This window comes from Apteryx mantelli, chromosome 18, assembly GCF_036417845.1.
Source record: "Apteryx mantelli isolate bAptMan1 chromosome 18, bAptMan1.hap1, whole genome shotgun sequence".
Taxonomy (NCBI): Eukaryota; Metazoa; Chordata; class Aves; order Apterygiformes; family Apterygidae; genus Apteryx; species Apteryx mantelli.
In genome coordinates this window covers 1,807,681-1,820,514 of record NC_089995.1, presented here as the reverse complement: position 1 = coordinate 1,820,514, position 12,834 = coordinate 1,807,681, and the positions used below count along the sequence as shown (strand labels likewise).

Here is a 12,834-nt window from a genome sequence, read left to right as displayed (position 1 = left end):
CAGTCTGTCCTGGCAGCAAGGAGCAGGGGCCCACGCCTGTGGAGAAGAAGAAGAAAGGGAAGAGGAAAAATGAGATCCCAGTGGAGAGTTTGGAGTTGGATCAAGATCTCCTGAGCCCGTCTGTGCAGAGCCCGGAGGAGTCTGCTGAGTCGGCTGACAGCCAGGTACATCCAAGCTGCAGGCTGGCTGGGCTGGCTGCTGGTCGGAGAAATCCAGGCACCCAGATAGATCTGAGTGTGCAGAACAGCTGAGTCCCAGGGGCGCAGCACTCAGTGCTTTCAGCAGTGTGGACTGTAGACTCCATCCCCAGAGGGGAGCCACGGGGTTATTTCCATTGGTGGTACTAGGTTCAGTGCAGACTGCTGCCCTGTGTGCGAGAAGAGGGAGCACTGCACATTCCTCGGCCTTGAATTCCCTCCTCCACCATGGCTTCTGGCTGTGCCTTCAGCGCGGGACAGTGCAGGGAGGGCTGGCTGGCCCCGCGGGGCAGGGGGGCTGTGCACGTCTCTGCAGGGCTCCTCTGCTCTTGGGCTTGGAGACAGCAGAACTGCAGTGCTGGGCAGGCTCCACTTGCGTGGAGCAGGACAGCTTTTTTGTATGCTCGTGTACTGTGAGCAGGGCCCAGATTTCTCCCAGGGGCCCCTATAATGCTCTGTGTATTGCTCTGCAACCCTGTCTGGAGGAGCTTTGCCTGGCATCAATTCCTGCCCCCATTGCTGCCTGTCGGCCTCAGAGCTCCCAAGATCCCTGAGCACTAAAACTGGGCCCTGCCTGAAACATCAATCAGTGCGCTCCCCACACTCCCCTGGGTGTATGTGGGGGTGCAAGGGCTGCGGGGGCATGCAGACCAGGCAAGGGCAAGTGCTCTGCTCCAAGATGCTGATGGAGGCCTTGGCAAAGCAATGATGGAAGCTGCTGTAGATGTTCAGCTGTGCAGGGGCTTGCATCCAGATGGCTGCCTGTTCTTCATGCCACCTCTGTCCCACTGGCACAGGGGGTGGTATGGAGATCAGTCCTGAGGCTTTTTCTCCATCTGTGCCTGTTCTCCATGTCAGGCAAGGGGGGAGGTACTTGGGCTGCCTGTCTCCCCAGTGACTGCCTTTCTTGTCTGGCACACAGAAACGCCGCTCAGGACGCCAGGTGAAGAGGAGGAAGTACAACGAGGACCTGGATTTCAAGGTGGTAGATGATGATGGCGAAACAATAGCTGTGCTGGGAGCTGGTCGAACCTCTGCGCTCTCCGCCTCCACTCTGGCATGGCAGGCAGAGGTAGGGCCAGACATGGGACTGGAAGGAGGGGGCCTCCTGCCTCCCTCAGGGTGCCTCAAAGGTGTCAGTACTAAGGTTTGAGGATGTGGAGGAGGGCAGGGGATCCCAGCACTAGGATGGGATGGGAGTGCACTTGTCTGGGAGGGTGCAGGGTGACTTTGCAGGGAGTGTGAGTGCACAGAGGGATAGGCAAGAGGCACGCAGTGCTTTCTGCAGCTGAGAGGGGCTCCAGAAGTGCAGCCCATTCTGAGGCCATGCAGAAAAGGGAAAAACTTGGCCCTTGGCCTCCTGGCTGCTCTAGACTAGAAAGGCCCACTTGGCCCCCATGTAAATGAGTTGGTGTAGGTAACCCTGGTCCTTGAGCTCCTTGTCGCGTACTAGCCGTAGCCTTGTCTCCCCTGTCCTGGCCTATCCTTTGAGAATATTCACATCTTTCCATGCCCCAGATTCTTTGTTTTCTCCATGTTCTGCCTTTCAGCAGTTCCTCCTCCTCCTCAGTGTTGTGCACCTGCTGCTCTGCTGGCTGGTCGTGCAAGTCTTCTGCCCTGTCACTTAGCAAAGTTGGTGGTGCTGCTACTTCATAGTTCTGTCCCTCCCATCAGCTGTGCTTGCTGTTGGTCTAACCTTTCTGCTCCTGCTAGGGGCTCTGGGACATGTTGTGCAGCCAGAGCTGTCCCTAAATGCATGACTGACCCACTGCCCATGCCCACCTTGGACTCCTGTCCCTGTAGTTCTTGCCTGTGAGGTTAGCTTGGTATCTTAACTGTGCCAGCTGTGGGCTTTGTAGGTGCCAGGTCATCATTTTCTGCCCACATCGCTGATTTTCATCAGTCCCTCAGAGTGTAGAGATACCCAGCCTGATTCCTGCCAACCAACCTGATCCGCCGGGCAGCATAACAGGGACCAGCTGGAGTCACCACACCTTGGGCCCCACTGCGCTGCCTCCTCTTCTTGCTGTTTCATCCCTGGCTTCTGTTGGTCTGCGTGTCAGACACCTGCAGCTTTCTCCCTATCTCTGGTCACTAACAAAGCTGCCAGATATTAATAATGGTCACTGATTGTTTTTATAGTGTTCTTGTGTCCGTCTCTAGTCACCTCTTCACAAGGCTTTGGCATGCATATTAGTCAGCCCTGTTGCTGAGCCAGTAAGTGTGACCTGGCCTTATGCTCCCTGCCTTGCCCGGAGGGGCTGCTGTGTACCCCATGGGACATGCTGCCCTTTTCTCACTGCTGAGGCTTCTTCAGCTGCTGCTTGGGGCCATGTCCCCAGCTGGGCTCCTGGGAGTGAGATTTTCAAGTGAGATTTTCAAAACAGCAGGTGGGAATGAGTTGCCTTTGGCATGTCTCCGTGCTGCCGACCTGCTGTCCTCTGCTCTTAGTCTTGGACTTCCACCTCAATTTGTCCTGTTCCAAATGAATTCTTAAGGCTGGTATCTGAAGGCAGCAAGGCTCTGTGCTGAGGGACTGCTCTGGGCTCCTGCCAGCAGGCTCGGCGCAGAGCCTGACCGTGGCTGCTCCCAGGGTTGGGATCAACCCTGTGGCACTGGAGCTCAGTGCCTTTGCTGCCGTGCACAGAACTGAGTGACACTGGGACATGTTACGCCAGTAGTGCAAGATGGGAGTGCTGGGCCTGCAGTGTCTCTTCTCTACCTGCCTCTCACTGTCCTGTGGAGACCTCAGGGCTGCTCTTCCCTTGGCCTGAACTTGCAGTTTTCCTTCCTGGACCCTGGACACATTTCTTGGCAGCTCTCTGGGGCAGCTCCTCTGGTGGCCCTCAGGCTGCAAACAATACGCCACAGACCTCTGTATGCCAGCTTGCCTGCAGGTCAGTGTGGGAGCTCCCCAACCACCAGGCTCTGGAGGCTGCTCTGATGGCAGTGCTGTGTCTGTGTCTGTGTTCACACAAACCCTACGTGGCCAGTCTCCCTGGTGCAACTGTGCAAGTGATATGTGTCGAACTGGAGCGCAGGAACTCTGGAGTGGGTGGAAGGGTCTGGGGAAATGGGCGCTGCATGACCAGCTGCAGCCAGAGCATCTCTGTATGCTTCCTGCACCCATGTTACCCTGGCATAGGGCAGAAAGGGCAGAAATTCCCCTGTGGGCCACAGGACTGCAGCTTAGGTACCCAGATGTGTCTGCTCTTTCCTCTTCTCACTGTGTTGCAGTGCTGGGCGCTGCATGTATGTGTGGGCCCAGTGTCCTCCACAGCACCCGCCACAGTGGGTTAGTGCAGAGGCAGAGGATCAGCTGAGGGCTGAGACGTGGAGGAGGGCACTGCAGGCCCTGGCATGGCCTTGTCTGTCCCGGACCCTGTTGGGTGAGTGGTATGGGAGGGAGCCCTTCTACATGCCCTGCGGGGACAGGGTGCCCTGGCTGGCTGCCCCCTCCCCAACCTGCCCCATGTCTCTCTTGGAGGAGCCTTCCTAGTCCAAGAAGGAACATTCCAGGGCTGCTCTACCCGGTGCCAGGCTCTGTCCACATCTGAAGGAGATGAACACAGTCCTTCTCCTTTCTGCTCTGCACTTTGCTTTTTCTCCTGCTGCTGTACCATCTCCCAGCCTGGACAGAACTGCTGTTTCTAATGCTCAAAAAAGCTCCAGACATTTTTGCTGTCTCTCCTCTCTCCTTAATCTTTTCCTGCCTCTCCTGCCACAGCACAGACAGGCACAAGCTCAGCTCCCTTGTCCCTCAGCTCAGCTGTCAGTAATGCTGATCCTGCTGCAGAGCATGTCTGGGAGAGACGAGTGCCCCTTGGACTCCCCGCTTGCTCCATGCCTTGGGTCTTCAGGCTGGAAGCTGGCCAGCATCAGGACCACCTCAACAAAGCTTGTGTGCTCAGAGCGAGGATGTGTGGGGTGGGCACCCGTGGGTGGACAATGGAAGGTCTCTGTGGCCTTGTGGGGTGAATTCCTCATGGCGGGCCCAAAACCAAGTGACTTGGCATGGAGAGTTGTGAGGGGGTGCGGAGCTGCCTCGCCTCTCTTCAAGAGAGCACGTGCAAAGAGAAGGAGGCCAGCACTTTGAGCCTGCCTGGGAGGAGCTGGATGGATAGTGGTGGGGCTGGGGTCCTGCTGCTATCCATCCCCCTGTCCTCAGGTTACCAAGACCCACATGTTCCTGCTGGCCTGGGCATTGCCACTCCATGGATGGGTCAGTTGGGTCTCACTATCCTGAGCGTGCAGGGCTCTCCTGTGAAACACCCTGTGGCTCAAGGGGACAGAAAGTGAGTTGTGCCAGGTCCCTGCTAGCCACCAGCTGAGCATGGAAATGAAGGCTCCTACTGTGGCCTGCCCCTGTCCCAGCTCTCCCTCTCTGGTCCATGTTAGTCTTTCTCTGAGTGATTCAATTCACCCAGCAGAAGCAGGGTTGGTTTTCTGCCAGGTGATTTGTTAGAGGGTGTCAGCTGCAACCTCAGAGTAAGGACCCCCCTCCTCTGTCCCAGCTGCTGGCTGCCGAATTGTGTGGCCCTGGCTGGAGTGGCACCAGGCTAGAAGGGTCTGTCATGGGTGAGTGTAGCTGGGCTGGCAGCACCTAGGCGCTAGCACCCAGAAAGGGTTCCCCAACCCCAGCTCTCCCAGGGTCCTGCTGTACTGGCATTGCCTGCCCAGCTGGTTGGTTGGGAGAGGAAGAAACAGCCAGCTCTGCACTGGGAGGGTGCCAGAGGCCAAATCATACAACAAGTTGGGAAAACAATGCTCTGCTTTCCTCCCGGTGTCCCCAGGAGCCTCCCGAGGATGATGCCAATATCATTGAGAAGATCCTTGCCTCCAGAATGGTGCAGAAGGAGGTAAGTGACAAAGATGTTGGTGGGAGTGAAGGTCCCCAGGCAGAGGAGGGACGGGTCCTGGCTGCCTGGCGCAGTTGGGACATGGAGCATAGCAGCACTTAGCACTGTTGTGCCATTCCCTCCACCAGCTCTTTGCAGGGTGCTAAGTGGGGGGTGCCCAGAGTGTCACCTTTCTGGTTGGGGATCCACATGGTGTCTGTCCTGGCCTGGGCACCAGAAAGCCCCTGGGGAGGAGTAGGGGCTGGTCTGGTCCCCAGGAGATGTTTGAGTCCCTTATGCTCAAGTGTGGTCTCAGACCATGTTCCCCAAGGCCACTGAGCCTCCAGGGCAGAAGTCACGCTGAATGCCGTGCACTCCTCGCTGTCCTTGGGGCTCAGCCTGCCTGGAGCCTGTGGTCAGGCCGGAGGAGGCCTGTCCGGGCTCAGGCTGCAGGAGATGCCTCCTCTTTTTTACATGGGCTCTGGCTGTCACTAACTGTCTTTCCCTTGGTTTCAGGCTCACCCTGGAGGCCTAGCGTATGAGATGGAGGAGTTCTACGTCAAGTACAGGAACTTGTACGTGCGGTGTTGTGCTCTTTGCCCAGCAGTGGTGTGTACGCAGGAGTGAGGGGCAGACCTCTTGCTCAGCCCGTTTTTGCCTCCATCCCATCCCCAGTTGCAGCCCCAGCTTCCTTGCCTCACTGCTCCCATCCTCCCAAGCCAGGCCCTCTGCTGGTTTGTGGGAAGCAACAAAGTCACTGCAGCTGCAGTGCTGAGTCGAGGCCTGGACCCAGGCCATTGCTTTCTCCAATTTGGGGCTTCGCATGATGAGTCGTGAGCTGGATGCTCTCTGGGTTGCTGGGAGCTCCCTGCTTGTCTGTATGGCAGATGGGAACTTTGCCCAAAGGCCTCTATCAGGTTTTATTGATTTTTCTTCTGCAGCTCCTACCTTCACTGTAAGTGGGCAACTCTGGAGGAGCTGGAGAAGGACCCCAGGATCTCTCAGAAGATAAAGCGCTTCCGGAACAAGCAAGCTCAGATGAAGCATATTTTTACAGAGGTGAGAGCTGAGTGCAGCAGGTTGCCATTCTCTTCCTCTGGCACAGCTGGGCCTGGTGCAGTGGCTGAGCAGGCCGAGAGCCAAGTGCTGCCTCTGGCATCTCTCCCTGCCCAGGTGAGACCAGCTCCACAGCCAAAATCCCTGATCGGGGCTGGGCAGTCAGGGCTCCAAGTGTAGCTGCATCTGCCCTGCCTGAGCTCTCCCATAGCCCAGCGAACCCTCAGTGCTGGCCAGAGCCCTGCCCGTGCCCTCCCGCTGACGCCGCAGCTACGCCAACCCCACTGTGGCGATGTCCAGGTGAGCAGGTGGGGCTGTTGGAGCCAAGGAGCTGTGACAGTGCCCTGAACACCTGTGGTGTCACCGGAGGAGGCATGGTCAGGGTGACAAATGTCACTTGCTGGGCGCTGCTTGCCCTGGACTGCTAGGGCAGACCATGAATCCTAGCCTTGGTGGGAGGGAGGGCAGTGTGCAGTGCTGGAGGTGCCTTCTGTGTTTATCGGGGGAGTGTGCCTCCTCATGGTGGAGCAGGGATGCTGCAGGAGAGGGGGAACTGTAAGTACTTGGGTTTGTGGGAGCTTCTGCCTGCTCTGCTCTATAAGCAGATTAATCTTGAAGGGTGTTCTGTAATTTATCTTGCTGCTCTGGAGGTAGTTGTTGGATCTCCTTGAATTGCCCCTTACAAGTGTAAATCAGGCCAGTAGGCTATGCAGATTGCTCCATGGATGTGGATGCAAAGCCTGGAGGGGTTCAGATTTCTCACTCCTGAATCTGTTTGGGGTCTTTCCCAGGATGCAAAGAAAAAGCATGTGTTCGAATGCACTGTATCATTAACAATTCAGCAAGAAGCAACTGCTGTTTCACGTGACTAGCTGGGGCTTGGAGAAACCCATTTCCTCTCATTCTCTAGCCCTGGACATGTGTCTGTCCAAAGATTCACTGCTAGTGTAAACCTCACTCCTCTACAGGCCTTCCTGGGTCCCTGCTCCAGCGTGAGGATGAGTCCTTGCCTTGTGAATGGTTGCTGCTGGTGCTGCTCGTGACTGCTGAGCTGGAAGTGGGAGGGGAGAGAGAGACACAGGGAAAGAGAGCAAGGTGTTATCCTTGGTAGAGGACTAGGGGTTCATTGGGGACAGCTGGGAGAACCCAGGAGGTGCTGTGTGTGGCTCTGCACTGTGGCAGTCACAGCTCTGGATGCTGAATATAAGCTGGAGCACACAGCTCAGGCTTTGTACCTCGAGGTCACGTGGACTGGGGCACACATTCCTCCCTCCCAGCAAGGACAGCATGGAGCCGGTGGCCACTCTAAAGCAAGGAGTTTGCCTTCTGCAGGGCTCCTGCATCCTCCCCTCTCAGAGGCAGATGTCACCTACCTGCTCCTGGGGGCACTTCATGTGCTGAACTCAGCAGCATCCTGGGGACAGATATCCCACAGCTGTTTTCTCATGCCCACCGTCTGTTTAACCCTGGGATCACCTTGAACTTACCTCTCTTTCTATTCTTTGCTCTCACAGCCTGATGAGGATTTGTTCAACCCAGACTATGTGGAGGTGGATCGAATCCTGGAGGTGGCTCACACAAAAGACCCTGACAATGGAGAGGTGAGTGGCTACCTCGCTTACTTGCCCTGTGGAGGGAGGGAGGCTCAGCAGGAGGCTTGGACCCTGGAAGTACATCACATGCAGTCTTTGACAAACCTGAGGCCTTCCCAGCCTCGCACAGCCTGAATCCTGCCCGGGGGCCACTGGGCACAGAGAGATAATATGTGGGCCGCTGACTGTTCCTGTGACTGTCACCGGTGGCCTGTGGCCGGGTGCTTGGGCTGACCTGCTGGTGAGCTCTGTGCTGCTCTGCCAGCCTGTGTCTCATTGCGCTACAGGAGGTGACTCACTACCTGGTGAAGTGGTGCTCGCTGCCCTATGAGGAGAGCACCTGGGAGCTGGAGGAGGATGTCGACCCAGGGAAGGTTAAAGAGTTTGAAGCCCTCCAAATCCCTCCAGAAATCAAGCACATGGTAACGTACCCAGAGGTAACGTACCCGGCTGGGAGCTCACTGCCCTGCAAGGGCAGGGATTGTCTGTGTTTTGCCAAGATCCAGCAGTGCTGGCCTTGGTACTTCGGTGCAAGCCCCATATCTTCCCCTCCAGATGGGTGAGCAGGATCTGGGGGTGGGATACTGAGGCCGAGACCTCTCTATGAATCAGCTGACTGTTGATGTCTGTTTTGAAGTGTTGTCCTGAGGTGCAGTCCCAGAAGTGGGGCCTTGCTGCGCTGAGCACTAGCCTCTTCCTCTCCATGGATCTTGCTCCTGCTCTCTCCTAGGAGCGCCCGGCATCTGAGTCCTGGCAGAAACTGGAGAAGTCCCGGGAATATAAGAACAGTAACCAGCTGCGGGAGTATCAGCTGGAGGGAATGAACTGGTTGCTCTTTAACTGGTATAACAGGTGAGGAGGGGCTGGAGCCCTGTGCTCCCACAAGGAATCCCACTGATAGTGGGGCCTCAGTGCAGGCACAGCGTACACTGTTGTGGGAGCAACAGAGCCAGGGGAGCAGAGCCAACAAGCAGCAGCCTGGCAGCAGCCGGTGAGACCTGCCAGTACTGGAGCTGACAGGCAGCAGCAGAAAAATTGTATTTGTTTTAGGTTTGCAATTCAACCTTTAGGAGTGTTTCTCTCTGGTAAATGCTGATGTGGTTTGGAGAGGGGTCTAAGATACAGCTGAATTTTGCATTGGGCAGGCTGCTGATGACCTGTTCTTGTGGCAGGAATGCTTGACAATATACTTGTCCTTGGCTGCAGCAGGCCATCAGATATGTCTTTCACTGGCCAGTGTGCGCCCAAAGGCATCTTTCACACTAGCTTTGGGTTCATCGTTTGCAAGTGATTGGGTGGTGTGGCAGTTTGGGCCTCTTGTAGTGCTGTACTGATGCTGCAGGGTTGCAGGTCTCCCCACCATTCACCTTGCAGGGTCAGAGAAGTGCAGGTGGAGGTGACATGTCTGATGTCACATTGGGGAGTCAGTGGCAGGGCAGTTCCTGCTCCTACAAGGCATGTTAATGTACCCCTGTCCCTCTCTGCAGGAAGAACTGCATCCTGGCTGATGAGATGGGACTGGGGAAGACAATCCAGTCAATCACCTTCCTCTCAGAAATCTTTCTGATGGGCATTCATGGCCCCTTCCTCATCATTGCACCCCTCTCCACCATCACCAACTGGGAGAGGGAGTTCCGCACCTGGACAGAGATGAATGCCATCGTGTACCATGGAAGCCAGATCAGCCGGCAGATGATCCAGCAGTATGAGATGGTGTACAGGGACACGCAGGTGATTCATGCATGCAGTGCTCCCAGGATGCATCCTCCAACCCTGGCTTTCTTTATCTGGGAAGCACTGGGCTGCATGTGAAGCTTGCGGTTCATCTAGAGAGGGCAAGGTGATCTTTTAAGACCCGTTTGCTGGCATGGGCTCCAGGGTGCACTGTGTATGGGTGAAGAACAGGCCCGACTCGCGGAAAGGGGAAAATGCTGCAGAGCCCCAGCCGCAACTTTTGGCCAGGCTTGTCTGTCTGCCCCAGAGCAATGTCTGGGTTGGAGAGAGACAGCCTGTGGCCAGCATGTGGAAGTTTGCAGTAACCTGCCTGCTGCTTGAGGGAGGTGAATCAGGGAATCCCAACTAGGATTCAGTCGCTAACACTGATAGGGTGGGAAGCCTGTGTGGACCAGCAGGGATGTCTGTCTGCCAGGATGCAGCTAGCGTTCTGCTGCCTTGCAGGAGTCATGCACTGCCTCTGGTTTCTGTCTCTGCAGGGTAACCCTCTCCCTGGGATCTTCAAGTTCCAGGTGGTTATCACCACCTTTGAGATGATCCTTGCTGACTGCCCAGAGCTGAAGAAGATCCAGTGGCGCTGTGTGGTCATAGATGAGGCACATCGCCTGAAGAACAGGAACTGCAAGCTGCTGGAGGGTCTGAAGCTCATGGCCCTGGTGAGCGCGTCTTGCCCAGTTTTACATGAGAGCAGGATGGGCCAGAGGTGGCAGTGCCTAACGGTCAGATACTGCAGCCAGCTGCTCGGGCCCAGTGCTAGGGCTGAGAGCTTCCTGTCTCAGAGGGGAGACTATCTGAGACCCATCAGATCGCTGAAGCAGTGCCAGTGGTGGAGGGCCATTTGGTGGAAGAGGCACTGATGACCTGCATCTGTCACAAATTCCTTTTTTTGAAGTGGGACTTTAACCCAAATCTGGCCAAATCCCTGCATGTTCCTCCTATCTTTATGCACTCCCTGGCAGTCCACTACCCAGCCATGCAGCATGGTTGAGGCTGCTGCAGTGCCCAGAGGCAGTTGCTGGCCAGCAGTATGTGGCATCCTTTGACTGTGGTATGCCTTGTACCCTGTGGTCAGCAGGGTTGCAAAATTCAAGCTCTTCTTTCACTGCTCTGCAGGCATGGGACCAGTCTATGCCAGGGACAAGTTGCAGGACTGTACATTGTGAAAAAGGGATCAATGAACTGCACTGGGAAGTGGATTTGGGTGTCCATCTCCTTTCCTGCACTGCGGAAAGGAAGGCTATTTGTACTTCGCAGTCCTACTCAGCTTCTGTCAAACTCCCCTGCAGCAGAGCCAGGCCCCTGAAGGTTATCAGTCTGGTGAGCCCTGGGAGGCAGCGCCTGGCAGCACTCGAGCCCATGGTGTCGGCGCATGGAAGGGAATGTGTTCTCCTCGAGGGCCTTATCCCTTTCCCACACTCAGTGCTTTTGAGCAATTGTCTGGACCCATGTCTCCTTTTAATTGTGCATATACCTACATGGAGAACCTCTAATAACAGCTCTTGCATGTTCCCAGCATGCACTTGACACAGTCGTTTGCCCCTGCTCATTTTGGAGCACTCTACACTCACTGACCCTAGCAGCAGGTCTCTGATGCCTCTCGATATCACAGGTGGGGAAATCAAGGTACAGAGAAGTGACGTGACCTGCCACAGGATAGAATCAGCAGTCGTTTCCAGAGCACCCCACTTCCAGACTCTCAGTGTTAGGCCATGCTCCCCCTTGTGCTATTACAGAGTGCTGGAGAGAGAAATCCTGCCCCCAGGGGCACTGAGGCTTGGGCTTTGTTAACATGCCCATCTGCATGCCAGGACAGCCCTGCCTGAGGATCTTGAGCGAGGACAGGGGCCAAGGTGTAGGGGCAGTGTGGGATTCTCAGTTTTGGCTGTTCTGGCTGCACAGAGCTAGATCATGCATCCAGGGGAGAGACTTGGGAAACATGAGATGGTGCTGCACGGCACCAGCCAGCACCCTTTCTGGGAATATGCATGCCTCCAGGCCACAGAGTGTTTGTAGAGTTGGAAGACAAGGAGCATTGCACTTGTTTGGCCCCTTGGACCCAGCCAGAGGGTCTGAGCCCTGAGCCTGTTTTCTGTATACACCCAGGAGCACAAGGTGCTGCTGACAGGGACCCCCCTGCAGAATTCGGTGGAGGAGCTCTTCAGCCTCCTGAATTTCCTGGAGCCACAGCAGTTCCCCTCAGAGACGGCCTTCCTGGAGGAGTTCGGGGACCTGAAGACAGAGGAACAGGTACCAAGAAGGGCCGTAGAGGAGTAAGGCTTGTGACTATTAGCACAAGCCATTGGGGCACCAGGTCACCAGTCCAGGGGCACCCTCAGACATGTGCTTCATGGAAGCAAATAGTACCCCTCACTGCTTAAAGGTCAACTCCGTTCAAGGTGCAGTGCAGCAGCCCTGGACTCAGCTGTGAGAAGCTTTGGAGAGAGAAGACCAACCTGTGCCAAGGTCACAGTCTGCTCTCCGCCTAGCTCCCTCCTTCCCCTTGCATGTCTGGGTAGCTCAGTATATCCTGCTTTCCCATCATTTCCTGTCCTTCAGCAGGAGCATAGAGGGAGTGAGAAGGTTCGTAAATTCATGTGCAGTCACTCTCTCAGGTACACCTGGGGAACTGTCCTCCAAAGTTGGACCTGAGTGTGGGGCACTGAGAGCAACACAGTCCTTTGGGCTCTGCTGTTGCCATTTGAGTGTCTGGCTCAAGTGGAGATTTCACAAAGATCATGATCCTCAGCGAGAAGGCTCTGGAGTGCATGGACACATGGAGCAACTAGCATCTCAGCTGCTATCAGAGCTCCCAGCTCTGCTCCTTCAACAGACACATTTCCCCATGGCTGCCTGCAGTGTTTGCATATGCCACATGATGCATAGGATGCACTGGGACCCGGAGACTTTTGCTGTGGCAGCATGTTAGTCAGGCAAGAGTTAACACTGAGCACTCAGGGTGGAATCACAGAATCACAGAATGGTTGAGGTTGGAAGGAACCTTTAGAGATCATCTAGTCCAAACCCTCTGCTCAAGCAGGGTCACCTAAAGCATGTTGCCCAAGACCCTGTCCAGACGGCTTTTGAATATCTCCAAGGATGGAGATTCCACAACCTCTCTGGACAACCGGTTCCAGTGCTCTGTCACCCTCACGGTAAAAAAGTTTTCCCTTAGATTCAGACGGAACTTCCTGTGTTTCAGTTTGTGCCCATTGCCTCTTGTCCTGTCACTGGGCACCATTGGAAAGAGTCTGGCCCCCTCTTCCTAACACCGTCTTTCAGATATTTATATGCATTGGTAAGATCCCCCCTGAGTCTTCTCTTCTGCAGGCTGAACAGGCCCAGCTCTCTCAGCCTTTCCTCACAAGAGAGATGCTCCAGTCCCTTAATCATCTCAGTGGCCCTTTTCTGGACTCGCTC

At 55.6% G+C, this 12,834-nt stretch overlaps 1 protein-coding gene across 1 annotated transcript in view; it reads left to right on the top strand.

Annotated features, from left to right (window-relative positions):
* Positions 1-12,834, top strand: part of CHD6 (chromodomain helicase DNA binding protein 6) — a 92,138-nt gene that overhangs the window by 39,202 nt on the left and 40,102 nt on the right. Inside the window, exons 4-14 of the mRNA XM_067307933.1 lie at positions 17-164; positions 1,120-1,269; positions 4,991-5,056; positions 5,552-5,610; positions 5,977-6,094; positions 7,606-7,692; positions 7,971-8,105; positions 8,414-8,535; positions 9,171-9,414; positions 9,897-10,073; positions 11,521-11,664. Coding sequence (XP_067164034.1) covers positions 17-164; positions 1,120-1,269; positions 4,991-5,056; positions 5,552-5,610; positions 5,977-6,094; positions 7,606-7,692; positions 7,971-8,105; positions 8,414-8,535; positions 9,171-9,414; positions 9,897-10,073; positions 11,521-11,664 — 1,450 coding nt within the window. The remainder of the gene's footprint in view (positions 1-16; positions 165-1,119; positions 1,270-4,990; positions 5,057-5,551; positions 5,611-5,976; positions 6,095-7,605; positions 7,693-7,970; positions 8,106-8,413; positions 8,536-9,170; positions 9,415-9,896; positions 10,074-11,520; positions 11,665-12,834) is intronic.